The sequence below is a fragment of the Lottia gigantea genome, assembly GCF_000327385.1.
Source record: "Lottia gigantea unplaced genomic scaffold LOTGIsca_19, whole genome shotgun sequence".
Lineage (NCBI taxonomy): Eukaryota > Metazoa > Mollusca > Gastropoda > Lottiidae > Lottia > Lottia gigantea.
In genome coordinates this window covers 1,715,332-1,736,671 of record NW_008708358.1, presented here as the reverse complement: position 1 = coordinate 1,736,671, position 21,340 = coordinate 1,715,332, and the positions used below count along the sequence as shown (strand labels likewise).

Sequence of the window (21,340 nt, the reverse complement as noted above, 5' to 3'; positions counted from 1 at the left end):
ATGACGGGTTAATCCCAAAATAAACATATGACGAGACCAGTTATTTTTAGAATGATCAAACGATTGGTTGATTTAGTCACGTGCTAACAGGTGCTCGTTTGATTGGCTGTTGGTTTATTGACAAGAAGAGAGGTGGAGAAGAAGGATGAAAACTAAGCGGTAGTTGAAGAAATTTAACAGAGGCGTAAGGCCATAAAAACATTCAAAATTCGATCGATCTTGTGTTAAAAAACACATAAATTTGGCGTAGATTTGAGTGAAATAAGTTTGATCCTAAATTTTCGAAATTTATTCAGTAAATTTCAAAAACCTGTGAAAGTGGAACAAGGAAGATATTTGCCAAGGACGAACGCCATATTGAAAATCGAGGTAAACAAAGAAGTACCAAAAAATTTTGACTTTGAATTCAGTTGTCATCAACGACGATTCAACTATTCTTACAACTTGATTTTTGTGACCAATTAAATGGTTCTATCAAGAATACAGAATATGCCTACAACAATGAAAGAAAGGGGCAAAATCAGGGCCAACGTACGCAGCTCAGGCGTGCCCCAGAAAGACAGCAAAACGACGCGAACTCAGGGAAAACATATTCCTAAGAGACATGTTGGATCTAAAGAAAATGACAGAAGGACACCCCTGATTCATACAAATGTGCCAGTAAGTCTTCCAGAATGGATGACCAAAGGCGAAAAGAACAAGACGACAGTTTATGTTCATCATGGAAGACCAGAAGGGAAAAAGAAGCCATCCAACATCAAATGTTACCCGGCAGCTATCAGTCCAACGACATCCCCAACAAGATTCATGGAGGCTGCATATGCTGGTGCAAAATTCAATGATCCACCATCACCAAAGGTTCTACCCAAGCCTCCACAGCATTGGATGACTTTTGAAGGTGTTGGCCCAGCAAGGTGTGATGACATGTCCAGTCATTTAAAAATGTTATTGAAAGTTAGTGTTGAGGCATCTTAATTGAAAACAGACAATTAATGAACTAAATGGAAATGCTCTTAATTTAGGGACATTTACGTCTCAAAATCGAATGTCATTCCAATGTTATTTTTGTATGAATTGAATATGCCAGTATTTGTGATTTGATGAATATGTGATACACAGGGATTTTCTAAATCCATTGATTTTTTAAACCATGTCCATTTTCAATCCATATTTGTCATATGACATCATTGTATTTTCATGTAATCTCTTTTTCTTCTTTCTTTTTTTTTTAATAATTCGGCCATCTTCTCGGAAATTTTTTAGGTCACAGTTCAAAAGGTTGTGACCTTTTTAGCCTCTGTTTAGAGTTTCATTAGATTGGTATTGCTGTACAGTTTTATTTTTTTGTGATCATTGTACATAATTGTTTAACATTATCATTGAAATAGTGCACACGGCCAGGGTTTTGAACATAACGTGCTATTAAATAGTGTTCCTACTCTAGGTTATTGTATAGTATTTATATGTTTGTATATTTAGGAAATGGATAATTGGAGAAGGTGCTTAGTTAAAATAAGATCTTAACCAATGTTTTTGCTATTTAATACAAAAGTGCCAGTTCATGATATGTGATATTTCATTTTTTTCTCTTTTTAAGTCTAATTTTAATCAATTCTTTTGTGTAAAGCTACCCTGGAAGCAACTTTCTTCTTTGTGGTGCTCTTTTGAAGAATTTTATTATTTGATATTGCTGCAAGTCAGTTTTGAGATGATTATTTATTTTTTAAAAAAACACAAAATACCAAAAAAAAATTTTTTTTTGAAAGGCAATCAAAAGGTTAGCAAGACTCTTACTCTTTCAAAAACTTTTGATTGTCATATTTTTTATTTATAATTGATAAAAAATGGCAGAGTTGTCACTCTATGACTTGCAGCTTTATCCAAAATGTTTTGTTTGAGATTTCTTTTAAAATGAATTGAGGTAAATTGTTGATCTTTCAACATTTTCTCGTATATGCCAAAAATCTTTTCATTCAAATGGTTTTCTTTCACAAAAATTGTGATCAGAAATTATCTGTCACTTGGTTAAATTTTAATCAGAAAATCCAAAGATTGAATTGTCTGATAAATATTTTCTTTTTGAATTTAATTTATTCGTCTTATTATTTTAATTAAATTAATCATGTTCGTTAATTGACTTACTACTAATTGTAATTAATTGTTTAAGCTTAAGTAGTTAATGCACATTATTGTTAATTTGTTATGCACGTTTTATTTTCTATTATTTGTGATTTGTTAATTGTTCTTGAACAATTTTGTGCACCGATTCTGTCCGCTCTTAGTTAAGCTTAACTTTATCAAAATGCCTTTCAGACCTAAGTGAATCGAAATCTCAAATCTATACATTTATTAACTTTTAATGCTTCTTAAAAATTGGGCTGCCCATCAAATTGGATGTTTTATTTCTGATGCAAAAATTGGAATTTAAATTTGATGTCAGAAACTCAATGACTTTACATTTTAGAAAATTTTCGGTAAAAGTTGATTTTAAATTTCAAAAAATGAAATTATTTTGAAAATTTTATGTTAATTGTATCGAGGCAGCCCTCCTTTTTGTCATTGATAATCCTAAACCTAATTTTTTTCTATGTCACTTCTTAATTTCCAAAATGAACTGGTTTCAATTTTTGTTGAAAATCCAAATAGCAAATGGCACCTGTGATAATATATTTTTATGGACCATCAGATATATTTAGATTTTAAGATATTTAGAGATTATTTTAATCACTGATAAATCTGTAAGTGATTTTGTTTAGAACTTTGTGAAATAACTGAACTTACAAAGATGCAGAGATAGAGTTCCTCGTTGTGGTTAATACCAAGAAGATGACCCGTGTTTAGAGAGAACTTTGTTCAATAGTAAGAGTAGTGCAATTAGAACTTCATCCAGTGGTAATGTGATTCGTTCATCCATCTTTCATCACTGAAGATCAAAGCCTAGAGTTAAAGAATGTGCCGTCAGTCACATCATAACACAGAAGATGCTCATTAAAGACATCAACACTGCCAAATATTGATGAAGAATGGACATTTTTTTTAGATTATTTTGTGGGATTGTGAATTTTTTGCCGAAAAGAACGCAACATGGAAAGTGCGAACTGATATCCTAGTCAACATAAACTTAAGTCGTGTTAGACTGATTTTAACGAACACAATTCATTAATCTACATATCGATAAATTCATAGTCGTAATTCGTCCATTCATCAATTCATCATGTGACTGTGTTACTATAATTAGACTGAGATAGTGTGCCTCATATTCGTGTTTGTCTTTGTTTTGTTTCATTGTCATCATCAATCACTACTGTACAGCAATACCAATCACTCTTCCTTCTTCTTTACCTTTTTTTTGGTCTATCTTTTTTTTTGCTCTTGGGTTCTCCTTTAGAACCCTCCAAATTCTCCCAAAAGAGAAATGAGTCTTTTCAAACAATTCACGGCATACAATGCTGTTGGTGAGCTAGTGTGTGTTTTTCTAGAATCTGAGTCTGTGAGAGAATGTTGAGTAAATGTTTAATGTTTGTGTTGTCCCACTTTTAATAAAGATCAGTTGATCAAAATTCCCCTGCCCCATTGTTCCAGCGAAAATGATGGAAATGCCCCTGAAACATGATAAAGCAAGAAATGGTTAATAGAACTGTCAAGTTACACGATATACACATCGAACCAAAGGTAATGTAATGTGTGCTACAAATGGGTAGGTGAAGATAGGAATTGGGCAGAGACCAGTGTTGTCAAATGATCGTAATACAAAGCAGTACCATTGAAACCAATTTTTGTAAGTGTGCAACCTGCAACAAAGAAATGGTCTCTTGTGATCTGGCCCACTTCATTTTGAGAAGGAATGTCATTGCAGCACACGACTCTAGGAGTGCAGTGTCTCGTTTGAAAATTATGGTCAAAGGGAGATAACTTCTTTTAACGTTATCTTGAATATAGGAATCAGACTACAGAAAATTCTACTAATGATTCTGTACGTGTGTTGCGTGGTATTTTTCGGCATCCCATTTTGTTTTTGCATTCCTATTTCGGATTGTGGGGAAAATAAGGAGATTTAGATGGGGAAGAATAAGTTCGTCAGTCGTTTCATGTATAGGCAGATGGCTGTTATTTACTAGAAGGTTATATTTCATAATTTAACATTGAAAGTGATTATGGAGCTGGTCCATGCATTTCTGTAAAGTATTACACTTAATTTTGATTAAAAAGTTATATTATAAATATGAAAAATATACAATATAATTATCAAATATAATATTGAAAGTTATTTTGTCAGAACACAAAAAAATCCAAAATGCCAAGTTTGAATTGTAATAAACATACAAAGTGGAGAAATATTTATTAATTATGTACAGGAAAATGCATTGTCAATAAAATAAATTCAATAAATGCCAAATCAAGAAGACAAAAATTCTGATAGCAAATGATACTTTAATAAACCCAAAAATGCTCATAGCAAGTAATAAATCCAAAAATGCTTTTGGTGAGAAGTATTGAGTAATGGAACCCAAAATGTCCATAGCAAGTAAAGGAGCAAAAAAATGCCAACAAAAATAGCAATAAAGCATATTACTATCAGTGGTGGAAGACACAAAAATGACAGGTACTTTTTGAGATGAGAACCAAAAGGTCGAAGGCCCCTTGATTCCATCTTACACCACTGGGCTTGCCCACATAAATTCCCTGTGTTTATCAGTAAACTAATAAATGCCCATAACAAGAACGTCAAGAAGACTTAGTGAGTCTAGCCCATCCATTGATTCAAAGACGACTGTTTAGATTTTGTGGGAGTGTCCTGTTCAGTTTCTTTCAACCAACCAGCAAACAGATCCTCCATCTTACGTCTGCTAGCTGGGTTACCATTGTTCACAGTGGGTATTATACGAGTGGGTTTTAAAAACTGAACAAATCTTTTTAACTCTAGAAAACTGCTGTGTTCACTGTATGGTATGCCTGTAATAGAAAATACATAAGATCAGAAGATTTTTTACCCTTGTGTTATTTACTGTGGCCCATGACTAACTTTCAGGCAATGTATTCTCGAAACGATCTTAGTGCAAGGATATCATTGACACAGCGTTGGAAGTTAAGACTCCTCGACATCCTAGCGCTAAGATCATTTTGAGAATATGCAGCCAGTGACCTTATACCTACCATAATGTGTGATGGCATTCCTGCTGTATTTAGGTTGTACATGTTCTAATGATATAGTTTTTTTACTGTGAGTCCAACCAGTAGGTTCGAATACCAATATACTGGTAAACTGGGGGTGTTTCTCTAGATATTCACTCAGACTCTGGAAATAGAAGAAAAAATAGAATAATAACACACTTAATCATTTCATTCTGTTGGGGAAACATCTAGGATCATTGACTAGCAACAAGATGGTCTACCCCTGTAATCTCCCTCTCCTCCCTACATTTCTAGCGGAACTTGAACCCTGGATCAACCAAATTAACATATATCTACATTTAAATTAAATAAATAAGTAAGTCAATTTTATGGATTAAATTGTCTTATTATCTACACTTGTGCTTCTAATTGAAGGATTACACTGAAATCAAAGGGATAATATATTTTGTGTGTACCAAAATAATGTCAATTAAATGATACAGATATGCATATATGATGATTTATATGGATGTCTTCTTAATTCATAAAAATAAATTCTTACATTAAAATTAAGTAATTTCATGGGTAAAACATGAACAGTGGCCTCAGCAGGATTTAATGTAACCATTTTATTTAATTCTTCATCTTCTAAACAATCTAATATACTCTTTTTATCTCTTTTAACACAGACTTTACTGTTTATTGCAGAGGCTACAGCTGAAACATATTGAAAAAAACATGCCTTCAATTTTAAATTTAAACATGGTCATAGCACAATCCAAGTGGGAAGGAGTTTTAGGGTTGACTTACCATACCTAATTTAAAAAAAAAACATTTCTAAAGTTTGGTCATCTTTTGTTACTACATGTGGAAACTCTGGCAAGAATGCTAACAATAAGAAACCAGTAAACAGAGTTTTCTCCCTTAGATTGAGGAAATAGAAACCCAAAAAGTGTAGTCAAGCAAAGACACAAGCTCATCGGACCAGGCACAATTGAACTCATTTGAAGGTAGTCAAGGCAATAAAAACAAAATAAGAATTTGTAGGAAGAATGGAATTGAACATTGAGAAATGCCATTGATCATTAGATATATTGTGAAGGGAACTTAACCACACTGCTCTACATACCTTTAAAAACTCTTTCTTTTCCAATAGTATAAGTACCACAGACTATACAAGTTTTAGGATTATCAGCCAGTGTTTTTACAGCTATCTTTATAGCAAAGTTGATCACATCTTGTTGGAATGGGAAGGCATAGTCTGGATTGCAGTACCTATATATGAAAAATATCAGATCTTTTTATCATATCTAAGCATAGATATTATACATGAAACATTGGAAACCCAAAAGGGGAGAAGTCATTTTAATATATATTTGAAATTTAAATTTACAGGGACAGGTAGACTATTTTTTTTCCACCCATCATTCTTTAGTCTCAGAAACGGGAATTTTTTAGCTAAGACAATCAGTTATAGCTCAAAGCTCACTGTTGAAATTTGAGCCTTCAAATCCATGTGTGTCCAGAATTATCCGCGATTGAATGTTAACATGATGCCTCGTCAATTTAAGATACTCTGTGATATATAGAAAATACATATACTGGGTATAGGAAAAGAGAGTAAAATTCTTTATATTTATATATAATTCTTAATTCGTAATATTTTTTAAGATATTATGTGATTTTCGTACATTTCTAGTGCTTCTGAAGACTCTCTACATATATTCAAGATTAAAATCAACCCAAAATGGCGCTACTGTCCCTCTAAGAGCAGGTAAAGTAACATAAAAAGTAAAGTAAAATAAATTTCCTAGTTGAGAATAGATACACACCCAGATAAACTCCTAGACAAAATTTTTTTATACTTAAATCTATCTTGTCTCTTAAATTTAAACAATATTTTATTGTGGCTTCAATCAAAACTAATTTTTATCTACCCCAGACCTCTATCAATCAATGAGTACACTTCTGTCTGGTTTTAAAACTGAATCAAAACTGTCATATTAAATCTAAAGGCATCTAAACTTACGTAGTGTCTAAATATAAATCATTGATTTTATTATTTTTTAATTCAGGATAGTCCTCCATTGTTGGATGTGCTCGGAAATCTCCTGTATGTAGAACTAGTCTTCCACTGGGTAATCGCATAAATATAATCACTGCCCCTGGACAGCTGCAAAACAAAAATTATTATAATCCATTTATAGCCTACACTTTGTAACAAAACCCTGTGCTTTTTGAGAAATGGGGCCCTTGGCTTTCGAGCTTCGAAAAAGATACACTGCATCATACCCTTAAGTGCATCAAATTTCCATACAAAGTGAACTGTTTTCTAGACTTACTGATTAGCTTCTCTTAACATCAATTCTACACCATTCACTGCACATGGTTTATTCATTGGTAATCTATTTATATACTGGACCTCTACTTTCAGTTTAGATTCCACCAAATTACCAGTTATCTGAATGAGAAAAACCCAATTTCAATTGCTATTACCATGGACTGACCAATAATATGGATATGAAATGAAATCGATGGAGGCTTTACTTATTACTTTTCTCTACTTGACTATGTTAATGAAGATAGGCTATACCATGTGCTGCATTATTAGGGAAATTTCACTTGCTTTAACTTTATTGATAGACATAAGTTATATGTCCTACTTTTGGTTCAATCAAGACAGTCAATATCGTGCAGTGTGTATTGAGGAAATTTTTCTAGGACAGCTGTATAAGCCACCTTTTCTTTATTATTTTAAACTTAGGAGGGATATTTTATGATGGGACCTTGGATCAACTGCATCTACGCTTGGATCAAACCAGGGACATCAGGTTTGCATTGAACTCAATGTATAGATAGAGAGTAAGATAGAGAGTAAGATAGAGAGTAATATAGAGAGTAATATAGAGAGTAAGATAGAGAGTAAGATAGAGAGTAAGATAGAGAGTAATATAGAGAGTAAGATAGAGAGTAATATAAATGTACTACCTGACTGCAGTATATGGGTTGTTTAAATTTCTTAGTTAAACCACAATAATGATCATAGTGAAAATGAGTCAGTATATAGGCTGTACAACCTGGTATTTCACCATAGCGGAATGCATCCACTGTAAAACCAGTTTCTACAATAGAGAACAGGAACCTTGATTAAAACGAATCTCATGATTTTCAGTCATCTAAAAAAAAAAATGATGTCCAGAGAGTATTCTTTGGACTACACAAATATTCAATCATAGTAGAGAAAACTTAATGAATTGTCACAATCGACATACAATTACACATTATAATCCATGGAAACTCTCAAAAGAAATCTATTAACTGTCACAGAAAGGTATTAGTGGGGCACTGGCACAGGCATCAGAATTTGTCTAACCTTAAAGAGGATTAGAACCCATGTTAGACCTACTAGGAGGATGATCATTCCCAGCCTAACATTCACCATAGTATGTGTATTAATAAAATTCCTGTCAAGAAATGTTAAAATAAAAGTGTTTGTTTGTTTACTTACCAGGAATCTTTTTGTAAAATGGACAAGTGTATTTATGACGTCCATTTTTGTTGGAGTAACTATCTGTCTCAGACGACAAGATGGCTTCAGTTTGGTTAACACTATCACTTGAATTCTTCTCAGACTTTGTCTCTTGAACTGCTGTAGAGACAGATTTTGTGGGTCTCTTTAAAGAGCCCCAAGGGTCTGATTTAATTTTCTTTAAAGCTGACAATGATTTTCTTTTATTTGTGACAACTTTCTCTTCAGCTACAAAAGTCATTTTATTGGCACTAACTTTAGGTTTTTGTAAATTTGATTGAAAAAAATTAAAAAGTGAGGTTTGCTTGGTAATGCCTGGATTGGTTGAGGTAGAGGCACTTGTGGAGGTTCTAGAGTTTGACTCTTCATTGGAGAGATCAATAACGGCAGTTGTATTTAAGGGAGGTAACTCATTGGCACTTTCACAGCTTTCATCATTAGTCAAAAATCCACCAGATTTGGAATCATTTTCAATGTTTTTAACTGGTTTCAAGTTTTGATTTTTATCGACTTCCGTATTACAAGAAAAATAATTTGGCGTTTCTGGAGTAGCGATGTTAAAAATGTCCTCATCTGATTCTGTATCACAACCATAACTGTCAAAATTATCTTCACTGACTGAATTTAAACAATCACTATCTACAGACACACAGGATAATATATCATCTGAATTCTTATCAGCTACTGTATCTTTAGCTTTGATCAATGGCGTTTCAATTTCACCAGTTAGGATTTTACTTTGGTTTTCTGATTGTGACGACCATATTCCAAAAGTTTCATTTTCAACTTCCTCAGACTTCTTTAATTTTGTCAAATTTGATTCACCATTTATTTTGGAAAGATCTTCACTTTTGAAAGAGGGTGCTGATGTTTCTAAATTAATTTCATCATCAAAGCGTTTAGAACTAACAGTATTTGAGGCTCTGTATTGGGCTAAAACAGTATGTTTGTATCGTCTATAGTGGCTTGGTATGGTTGAATCACATTTAACACCATTTTCACACTCTAAAATAAAAATAAGTCCTTATATAATAATGAGGGAAATATTATTAAAGGAAAAACTTTAAATGGATTTAGTTTATTGTGCAACTGTGTAGCCCGTGAGTAACTTCACTTAGTGATCTTTTTACTAACTAACAACAAACTCTATCTAAAACATTGTGTGCATAGAAAATTATAGAATAATAATTTCTGCATGAAAACGCTTTTTTTAACTTCACTTTTCCTAAATCATATTCCAAGAATTTACGAGAGGAGAAAAAATGTGATACATGTCAAACTCATTATGTTTAGAAGTAATTACCTTCATCGGCAATCAAAGGTAGATCCATACATTCCATTGAATGCCAATTTGGTGATTGAATACCCAAAGCAGAGAATGGCATCTGACAAAAGGGACAGAACCCATCTACTATTTTTGGAACTTTCTCTGGAGTTTTACAACCTTGTTCCTCTTGATTTGCAGATTTCTTTGACTTCTTAGGGGTTCTCTTAACTTTCTTTCCTTGCTTTCCATTAACTTTGGACTTTAATTGTTGAGAATCAGATAATGACCCATTAGTGTATTTAGAATCATTATCTTTGGAATCTAAAAGCTCAGAATCTGTTTTGGAATTTTTTTTAGGGCTAAATATTTCATAGATTTGGCCACTGAAGGGCTTTTTTGTGGACTTAAATTCATCATCACTTTCATCTGATATGGAAATAATATTTGGACTTTTGAGAGCCAGTCCTTTTTTAGACTTCTTTGTAAGTTTATTTATTGATTTCTGAGACTTTTTATTCTCCTGGGGTTTATCTGCTTTGCTACTGCTGGTTTTGGATGTGGCAAGATCTTTTCCTTCTTCAAAAGCATGCTCATCATTTGTGTCTAAAGGTAAAATTTCTTTAGAGTCAAATTCAGAATTTATGGTCGCTTGATTAGACTTAGAGTTAATAATGTCATTAATGGAGGTACTTTCATTACAATCAGTGCGGCAAGGAGATTCACCAAGTACTTGTTGATCACTTTCTAATTGTGATGAAGACTTTATTTTAGTTCTGCCAGATCTTCTGGGTCCTGTAGAAGACTTTGACTTAGAATTTCTGGCTTTAGCCTTTGTTCCATTCTTCAAAGTCACAGATTTGGACTTGGAGAGTTCAGTTGTCTTCGAGTTCGATTTTATCAACTGTTTTGCTTTCTTTATTTGAATATCTAGCTCTTTAAAATCATCGTCATCACTGCCACTGCTTATGGGCGGATTCACCAAAACCTCTGCCGACTTTCTCTTCATTCTGCATTGAATTTCCGATCATTTCATTCTGATTATATAAGAAAATTCGTGAAATTATGAAAGATTGTGTTTTGTGAAATGTTTGTCAGGCGCCATCGGAAGTAGAGTAAGCCGCGAGTAGTTACGCGTACAAGGTGTAAATGTTCGTTGGATAATGTAAAACATGGATTTGGTCTTTCTTATTATCATTATTTATTGGTATGAAACCAAATTCAGTATCTTGCAAATTGGCATTATAAAAAGATAATTCAAGGTGGAAATAGCTAATTGTGATACAAATAATTGGCTGAATTCACATAGTTAATTATCCCGAATCTTGCATAATTTGCTGCCTCTAGTGGCATATTTTTCATGATTATACGCTGATATTCTCTTTGAAAGTTGAAGACTTTTTCAACATTTTATGATGCACATTGAACATCTGCCTTTTGCGCACCTAAACGCATTGGGTAATCTATATAATGTATATCATTTAAAGACCGAAAAAACACAATGTCTAGACAAAAGATCCCCCCCCCCCCCCTCCCCAACACACACACACTTACTCCACTTACAAACAAAAGCATTAAAAGGCAGAAAGCATCAGGTGGTGTTCAGACATGCCAATATAATAGGTGGAAAACAGCAATCTCACCTTTCCTGTTATCATCTCGTGGGATTACAAAACATCACAGAAATTCACGTAATTCAGACATCAGATAATTTAATGATCACTAATAAGCTTCCAATCATTAGACGGCCTAATTAGTATTTTTCTCACTAATTGTATGCGTCACTCATAGTGTCGTGTTTCGCAGTTTGTAAATTAGCCGTCGTTTTTCAAAGAAATAACTACAGTTGGATCGTCGACTGTTAGATGTAAGATTTTAGCTTGTCAGAAACCCAAATACATAAAGTCAGACCCAAGGAGCTTTAATAGTCTAATAAAGCTCCGTGGTCAGACCCTATCAAGAATATACGCATCGCCTTTTCAACACGTACGAACTATGAAATATTTCTGCTGTGATGAATTTAGGAGTTAAATTTCGTATCAGGGACCGAGATAATAAATATTCATGTTATCACGTGTATCTCAAACCGGCCAATCAAAACATTTGCTTGTAGCCATTTTTACCTTTTGTTTTGTAAGGAAACCTTCTCACATATCCCTTAGCAACGTGCCCCTCTCAAAAAGGTCGTTTTGGTGGGTTATAATTTACTGCCTGGTACGAAATAATTTTGATAAAGTCAACTATATGGATAAGTGAACCACGGTCAAATCTATTTATTGATAAGAGAAGGGGTGGGGTGGCGCTAACGAGCGGGGTGGTTTGCTGAACAATTTCATGTAGTGAATATATAGCTTCAACCGCGCAAAGTTTTCTATGCCTTTACTCTTCTGGGCTATATCTGTTTTTCACAGTTACCTATCAATGCACCTGCACTGTTTAATTCAACAAGTACTTGCCGATTGGCTGGAACTTGTTCGGATTAGAACTAAAGAAATTCCAGCCAATAAAAACGATGGAATCACCAATCATGTATTAGGAAAATAAACCTGTCATCTAATTAGTGTACATAAATGACTTTATAAATAAATAATTCTAACAATGAGATAGAACTCGTGGTCGAGTTGAGTTGACATTCTATAACAGAGAGAAATATCGTTAATGGTACCTAGTTATTGATTGCTGGTAGTGGAGACCTATATAGCACGAGGCTCAGGTATATTACCTGCGAGTTATCATAATACCTGGATATAACAAATATTGTCATACACAGACTCAACTAATATACCGTGTTGATCAACAGTGGTATTGTTTGTCATGGAACCGTGAAGATGTCCGAATCTCGAACCTGAAGCACATGATGGTAACGTTTTGTAAAGACTCAAGACGGAATCGTGGTATATCTTTATATTGTTCAATATTGTTGTTATGATACGTAAACCTTAGTGAAATCCGGTATTTAAGATGAATTTGTACGTAATGCTGATGACGGTGTTGATCGCCTACCTTAATTGTTTATTACATGTACGATCACAAACTCATAGAATAGGTAAGTCACTATTTCATATATTATTCTTTAAATCATGGAATGGGAATACCTGAAACCAGAACGTACTGGCCTCTGAAATCAAGATGTTCAAACTGACTCAAAAACAAATTTGCCCCAGTTTGAATTATCATGTAATGTAATCCAAGAAATCGGAGATGAACTTGGCGACTGATTGTATTTATAGTCTTTGTACTAATTGGGAAGACAAATTTTCATTTTCTTCGACCTTTCCGTCAACGATCTAACTACGACAATGATTCCGTCACAAGTAAAATGCCAATAGCATGAAACACAACATGTTACTCCAATATATGTTGTGGGGTGTAGGCTATGTTATTCTCTAACATTAAAATCAGACAAAAATAATATTCTATATTTTAACCCATTAGGCTACACAAGATATTTGATATAAGATACAATTACATCAGATACATAGCAACATGTTCAATGGAACGATACCTATAACAAAAATGCGATATAACGGTTCCGATTTACGTTAATGAAAGTACTTGTGACTAATGGAGCAAAACCAACTCGTAAACAATTTATTCTAACTGCGCTGTTATTAGAATTCTATAAGAATGTGTCCGTAATAAAGTAATAATTTGTTATACAATGTTCTGAAATACAGTTTGAACAAATTTCATATTAATTACAAATATCACAGATTTTGTGTTACTTCCGATTTGGTGGGTTTGATAGTTTGGATTTCAAATCAACCCTTGCCAAATCCAGGTCCATAGGTATAAGGTTGGCGAAGGGTTGGGGATGAGTTCACTGAAAAATTTCATCGATGGCATTGAATTTGTATTTGCAAGAAACTTACTGACTAGCCATGGTGGATGTGTTGATGGATAAAGAATAAGACAAAAAGATGATGCCCATTTAATAATTTGCGGAACTCTAACTTCCTCAATGAAATAAGAAGCTGATTTAACTAGTTTTCGACTATCAAGCACTGTTTTATTTTTGTAAATATAAAATGACGTACCTTGAATCGGATGTACATGTAGCATACATCTGGGACCCGTATCTTAATCTTACGATTACATTTGTCGCAACTGTTCAATTGAGACAAATTTTGATTGTAATATTAATTGTTGTCTTCAGGAAAAAGCTTTTTTATGAGTAAGAGTGGCATCTGATGTTACGGAATTCCGAACATTCTCGCTTATGATAATGAAAGAAATACATAAAACCAACCAGGCTCAAGTGTAATAAGCATAGCGATAAGCTTTAAAATTTGAGCTAGAGCCAAAAACCCACTATAGAAAGGAATCCTCTGGAAGCATTGTTTCTTCCACACGTCTGAAACTAGGCGAAACTATTATACATAGGGGAGATGGTTTTAACGATGCCCTGGAACCTATGTTATAATCCTTTTGAAATAACAATTTTTTTTGTCTATAATTTAACTCATTAGTGAAAATGTCTGCATCTTTTCTTTATCAGATTTCATTAACATTTGGAAATCGTCCTGACATTTCAATGATCTATAATAAGGTTTGGGTGAGGCCCTGACTTTATCTCCCTGTGAACAACCACCACCAATAGAAACCTTCTCCTGCCGGCCACTGGCAAACAGTGATTACACCTTCTCATGTAAAGGGAATCAACAATTGGCCAGCGAAAGATCCGCTTGCGGTCTGAAAAGTTAGCTTTACGGAAATTGCCAGAAGTTACCGAAAGCTTGCGAGAGTTGCCAAACTATTAATCAGATTGGTAAAGCCTGGTATATATGCGAAAAGGAGAGTGCGGAGGGGTCAATATACTTCCGTTTTCGAAAACACGAACCGAAAATACCGAGACTTTTACTTCCTTTTTGAGTCATACAATCATCCCAACCAATACCAAACGAAAAATATGTTTTTATAAAGTTTGTATATAATTGATTGGGCAAGGGGAGGGCAAAGTTCGTCTAGCATTCTCTAAGCACAAATCTCCCTGCTTCGACTCCTCTTGAAACGAAAAATAAAATGATAATGACATAACTAAAAGTTTTAACAACTCTATATACTTTGGCCATGATCAGTAAATTGTTTTAAACACAGTTAATATTTGATCTAGAAGTATAAGCGTGTTAATTGCTATTATTCAAATACGAAGAAAGGTTTCCAAATTTCCAATTGTTAATATTTACTCTTTTCCACTATTAATGGAAATTGATCAGGGTTTGTTTATGTATCATCGATTATTAATGTGGGCCATACGATAATAATTATTATCCCTTACTTTTCTTTTATATTATACTGCATTATATTATTATATATACATTGCAATTTCAATTCTATAAGCTGGTGTATTCCAATTATGCTTATTGATTCAAATATGTCAACAAAGACATATCATAACGCCATCGATTATTACAGTCTGTTGGGATCTTTTATTTACCCGGAAGTAACGATAGTTTAATCTTCAAGTATATGTACGTTTTTGTTGTATGGCAGAATAACCAGACCTTAGATTTTAGTCATTAAAGCTGCTGAAATTGAGCTCTAAAGTTTTAGAGCTGACATAGCAAAACGACTGCATCCCTTTAACCAAATCATTTTTCATTTCAGTGGTGGTGATAGATAACACTATTTTAGAATATAATAAAAATATAGAGAAGATACTATCTAATAGTGATAGTTTGGTGGACCAGGGAGTCAATCTGGCTCAAACAGAGTTCAAGATCATCATAGCTGACAAAAACGACTCTCTAGTCACACTTGATAATGGTAAGTACTACTGCAAAATTTCAAATGGTATTGCTATCTCTCTAAGATCACAACCTCTCCCCTAAAACATTAAGGCTTGCCCGGATTTGGTTCTCCCAATTTCAAATTTCATTAAAGATAGGGGAAGACCCTATTAATGATTAATAAACGCCATTGTCTCAGAGCCCACTGTCAATTAAGTCGAGTCAATAGATGCAATTGGCTGTTTTGTGCTGTGCTCTATGCTGTGTACTGCTTAGCTGTGTGCTGTACTCTGTTGTTAGTGCTGTCTGTGCACTGCTGTATGACGTGGTATATCGTCACATGTTGTCTTGTGCTTCACTGTACAGCTCTATGATGTCCCGCGCTTCGGCACTACTCTGTACTATTGTTCCTTGTTCTGATTGCACTTTACCGCATCACCGTAATGCCCTACTTCATTCATTGCGACGTTCTATGATATCATTTTAACAAAGCAAATTATACCAACTGAATCTGAATGATAATAAATATACGTGATTAATAAAACAGGAAATTGCCTGCGTCTGGAATCCATTTAGTCATGCTAAACGAGTTTGAAAAATAAACCCCCATTGTTTAAATACTGCTGTTATGTATCACGTTTAAAACACGTTTGATTAATTTACGGTTTACAAGTCTTTATGATTTGTTTTCGTTTTGGTAAATGGCTTTTATCAATCTCTATATACACAGTTTGTCATTATATGCATAGAGGATGGTAAGGATCTCAAGAGCTGACAGACATAAAATAGCTTTCATTTCTAAGGCATCACAATATCGTCCATGAGAAACCCATGTTAAACAAGGCATCAAGGAACAAATACAGGAGACACCACCTCTCCTAGTCAAATGCGTAGACGGTACTAACGCGAATGCGTAGTAAAATTCACAGCTCATGGCTGGACTATACCACCTGTCTCGATGGTACATCACGTAGCTCGTCATTAATCAAATAATGTTCATAGAATAAGGACGAACAACTCCATAGAATTTTATGTATTTTCAGTTTGTGCTGAGATGAAGAAGGGGGCAGTGGCTCTAATTGATATGTCCATACCTTCCAGCGCAGTTTTACTCAGATCCTATGCAAGTTCCCTGGGTATAGCCTATATTTCCGTAGTGGACAAGTCCTACTTCCGGTACGGATCTGGAGACTCGACCATCCACTATCAAATCGAGCCCACAGCCGTAGAGATATTACAGATAGTGGCGGATATTGTTAATTTTGATGATCTGAATAATGTGGCTATCGTCTACGATGAAACATTTGGTAAGTTCACAGTGAAACCTATCCTCTGATTAGTAAACCTTCAGTGAAATCTACCCCCTGATTAGTAAACCTCCAGTGAAACCTCTGGTTAGTAAACCTTCAGTAAAACCCATCCTCTGATTATATATTACGAGGGCTCCCGACACTCGTTATGTTTTATCCCATTCTTTGTTATAAACCCTATAATTCAGACCAGTACCTATGTATTTATAATATCTATAAGTAGATCTAATGGATCGATCTTTGTACTACCGGACATTATCAATAATATTTTTTCAATAATGTGCAATTCTGTTGCTATAGTAATCATAAACATACAGAATCTATGAAATAACATTATTTGATGATCATTTGGAATTTGTTTTTTAGATCAGATGATACGTATACGTATGGGGCCAGTATACGATCTAAGTGATGTACAAAATGATATCAATCTAATTGATCTTAAGCAAAACAAGGTGGCATCCAAAGATAGATTCAGTGCAATCTAGGTGGCAACAGTATCAACACTGTGATTTCATTCATTCCATATGAGTGTAAAATCTTTGTATTCTGTAGGTGACGTGACATCATGCAATTTTGTGACTTCAATTCTAATTTAAGGGACCTCTGTGATATTGATGATATTCAGTATAATGACATTCCATGTTATCCAAGGGACACCAAATACACAGAGGAAGAGGTCCAATACTACATTTTTTCAGCAGCCTTTATTCAGCAGCCTTTATACGATATTATATTTATAGACATCCAGAATACTCCAAGAAGGATACTGACCAATGTTCCCGCCCAGCATCTCTATGTCAGAATGAGCAGCGATCCTACAGAAACCAAACGACAAGTTGAAATGTTAAAAAGAATTGAAATTAAGAATATATTTATTATTGGTAACAGTAGGAAAGCACCAGACTTTCTCGAAGTTGTAAGTTGGGTTTCAAAGATTCTTCAAGTTTGGTTAACGTTTGATGAAAAGTTAACTTCCGCTTCTTACAGAAGCTGATATCGCAGACTTATTTTTATCATTGGCGCTGTCAGCTCCATTTTGACAATACTGTGGCCCCTGCTCCATCCAACGATTGATAAAAATGCCACTGCCTCACCAACCCACCTCAAGCCCTTCTGATGTTTTGGTCTCCTGCACCTAATCACTCAATGCCTCTTGAGTAAAAACATCAGATCTAATTTATATCTGTATATTGTATGCTTGTAGGCAAATGTTATTAGTGACGAGTTTGATGTCAACTGGTTTTTCCTAACTAAGGTAAATATTGCTATACAAATATTATGGTATGGCGTTTTAATGGAATTTCCGGTACTGATTTCTGAGCTATTGGTTTATGACAGTGTTCAATTCAGAGTTGCGGTTCTTACGTTTCAGTATTTTGTTATTTTACACATTCACGATTTAAAGTCCAAACTATCACAGTTAGTTCACTATTTAACCCCAATTTCTACTTTTTCCGAAGGTTCTGTTGAATATTTTTCATCCGAAACATTAAAGTCTTGTAATTAATTTCAGGATTCCAAGCTAACCTGTTTGAAATGTGACATGGAAGTACGAGTAACCATGATAACAGCGTCTCCACAGAACTCTGTTAAAAAACAGTATGATAATTTCATGCAGGATATTCTAAATGGTGGAATCTTTGGTCGGGATTCCTTCAAGGTATATACGATTTTGTTCAATAAGCAAATTTAGTTTTCGGGTTGGAGATCACATGAAATAACAGAACACAATTTATGGCATACTACGTCTAGATGTTTTATGGTACACATCACCTGATGATGACAAACCATGACAAAAACCATGAAATTGTGTTCTGTTATTTGATATACTTACCAGAAACTTGTGTTCCGTTATTTTATATATCATGGAATTGTGTTATTTGATTGATATAAAATTGTTATGTTCCGTTATTCTATGTAGCCTTTCATAATATTTTTTCATTTTTTCAATATGCCATTAAATGGCTTCCGTTATTCAAAATACCGTGAAATTGTGTTCCGTTATTTGAAAAAAGAATTCTATACATCAGATTGACGAAGCTTTGGTATATGATCTGATGAGAATGATAAAAAGGGGGATAACCAATGTAACTGATATCCAGCCGATAGTTTATAATGAGTGTTTGAATACCACAACTAATGAGACCTACCTACAACAGAGTCAACAACTTGTTACAGCTTTAAAGAATGTAAGTACCATTTGATTTGCCCCGGGTACAACATACTGTATGGAAGGGGATCTGTGACTTAAATCAATGCATAGGGGATTTGGGATAATAAACCGAGGCCCTGTGTGATACAGGCCCTTGCATTTAAGATCCCTGAAAATCGATAATGAGTAGGCCAAAGCCACTGCCCTGATAAATTTTTATGACATATTTATGGCCCTCACGTTAAAGATTCCTTGACACTTACAAATGGAAAAAGAGTAAACTTATCCCGCTGTCTAGACAACATTTTTCACGTCACTCATTGCATGACATTGTTGATCTTTACTAAACCAAAGTAGGACGTAAAACTCTCTTTCATTTCTTTTAATCAATGCATAGCTTAAGATTTCCATCCGTCCTGATGATGAATTGCATATTTAAAACTTGCTTTGATAAGATAAGTTTTTTTCAATTAGGGCTGATATCCTTTAACAGATTCACTGCATGAGTATTTTTCATGACATTTTGTGGTTCCTGTTATCAAAATGCCAAGTTTATGTTTTCGTGATAAAATTCCAAGACACCATCAATATGCCTTTCCAATAGTACATTAGCATTTAAATTTTATTAGGTCATTTGAAGTGAAATGCCATCAAACTCTATACAGCCATGTAGTATTGTAGTGCTTGGAATATTCAATAACTTACAGAAAAAAATGAGATTGCAGATCATAACTTGCGGAAAAAGACACCGATATTTCGAAGAAGTTGAAAACGAAAATCTTATATTCGTTTTGTAACTTTGTGCTTTGGGAAGCCATAACTTGTAGAAAATGACACATAAAATGTATTTGTTGTTTCGAAGAAGTCTAATTCACCAACTCGTAGGAAATATAGAATTAGCCTTTCTTTTCTACGAATGATGACCTTATAAATCCTTTATACGATTTGTAGCTAATTAAATGACATTGATTATAATATGTGTTTTAGATTGGTTTAGAAGGTGTTTATGGACCATTGGTGGAAGAAAATGATATTACAAGATATAAATTTACTTTGCTTATTAATCAATTAACCTTTAAATCTGGTAATAACATCAATAATAGAGAGGTTTGTCTTCTTTTCTATCTATTCAGATCTAAGATACAAATAGCTGCATTTCCAATGAAGCCTCGCCGCTGAATATTGAAAAGTGGATACTTTGTATTGTAGCATATACCGTTGCTTTAGTCATATGCGTACAGGCTGAAGGCAACCATACGCATCTGGTGATCGCTATGGTGAGAGGGTCCGTTTACTTTGAATTAGTTCTCGGAAACAGTATTCGCAGGATAGAGGAAAGACGTTGATGCTACCTTTTTTTCTCTCAACCCAGAGAGTAGATCCAGTTAGCCCGAAGCGTATCTTTGACTAGTTTTTTTTAACTCTCAAGAGACCTACATCTGTCAAAGTCGCTGTGATGTATGGAAATGTTTCATACATTATTCTCTGTTTATGAAACTGGAAGCGAATCATGCGAGTCGTAAAGTAACATTAATTAAAGGATGGCTACATCTGTTAACAGGATATAAATTTAATAAGTAATTATAAAGCTTAATTAAAAGAAAACTAATTGTCTAGTAGGATTAATCCTAGACTATATATGGTGAAATTGTGTGTGGAAGTATTGATCAATGTTTAGACTTGTAAGAGTAGAAATGAACAGATTCCTGTTAACAAAATACCTTAAAATAAAGTTTAGAACTTGTGTATGTACATGACCGGCATGTCTTCTGGCTTCTAATACGACCCAGTTTTTTGAAAAGAATCTATCAGGTGTTTTGAATGAACGTATTCACAAAGATTTGATTTGGCGATTTGATGCCACGGCTAGTGTTTCCGTGAATATGCCGGGTGTCGGCTTTCACCTTCTATCAACTTGCATCTCCTTTAAATCTATTTAGGTCATTTCTATCTAATAACACAATGATACACAGTATTCTCTTTTGTTTTCTAGGTTGGTAATTGGACTGAAGCTGGCGAGGACGGTAGAAGATTGGTGTTAAAACCTGGTATTACTTCTCTAACAAAATCCAACAAGAAAAAATTATACCGAGTTGTTACTGTAGCAAACGTAAGTCAATATTAGAAAAAAAATCAAAATGGGCGAGAAAGTCATGGTGCTATACTAAATCAAAAGCTTTTCGAAAATCATCAAAGTAGCTTTTCATGTTGTCTTGATATATGAATATCCGAACATACATA

General features: G+C 34.1%; 3 protein-coding genes across 3 annotated transcripts; 2 read left to right on the top strand and 1 right to left on the bottom strand.

Annotated features, from left to right (window-relative positions):
- Positions 1-489: 489 nt before the first annotated feature.
- On the top strand, positions 490-1,507 carry LOTGIDRAFT_159126 (hypothetical protein; the record flags this gene model as incomplete). The annotated part of the gene is made up of 2 exons (XM_009052776.1): positions 490-914; positions 1,480-1,507. The coding sequence occupies 2 exons, from the start codon at positions 490-492 to the stop codon at positions 1,505-1,507; spliced, it is 453 nt and encodes a 150-aa protein (XP_009051024.1).
- Positions 1,508-4,199: 2,692 nt separating this feature from the next.
- LOTGIDRAFT_213948 (hypothetical protein) lies at positions 4,200-9,483 on the bottom strand. Its single transcript, XM_009052775.1, has 8 exons — positions 8,621-9,483; positions 8,101-8,234; positions 7,455-7,573; positions 7,142-7,285; positions 6,242-6,387; positions 5,675-5,829; positions 5,155-5,296; positions 4,200-4,953 (listed from the first exon to the last, which is right to left on the bottom strand). Exons 1-8 carry the CDS (start codon positions 8,880-8,882, stop codon positions 4,745-4,747), a joined length of 1,311 nt encoding a protein of 436 aa, XP_009051023.1. The 5' UTR covers positions 8,883-9,483; the 3' UTR covers positions 4,200-4,744.
- Positions 9,484-12,866: 3,383 nt separating this feature from the next.
- On the top strand, positions 12,867-21,209 carry LOTGIDRAFT_159123 (hypothetical protein; the record flags this gene model as incomplete). The annotated part of the gene is made up of 9 exons (XM_009052774.1): positions 12,867-12,951; positions 15,513-15,671; positions 16,678-16,941; positions 17,688-17,863; positions 18,152-18,202; positions 18,461-18,607; positions 18,978-19,136; positions 20,087-20,206; positions 21,093-21,209. Coding segments are annotated over 9 exons (1,278 nt in total), but the record flags the coding sequence as incomplete, so codon positions are not given.
- Positions 21,210-21,340: the final 131 nt, after the last annotated feature.

Bases quoted from the DNA above. Each gene is read 5' to 3' on its own strand.
- LOTGIDRAFT_213948 (XM_009052775.1), bottom strand. From the start codon at position 8,882: ATGACTTTTGTAGCTGAAGAGAAAGTTGTCACAAATAAAAGAAAATCA. The intron at 7,574-8,100 runs GTAGTACATTTA...TTTCTCATTCAG, and splicing joins AACCCATATACTGCAGTCAG to ATAACTGGTAATTTGGTGGA. The intron at 5,297-5,674 runs GTAAGAATTTAT...TTCTATTTCCAG, and splicing joins TGAAATTACTTAATTTTAAT to AGTCTGAGTGAATATCTAGA.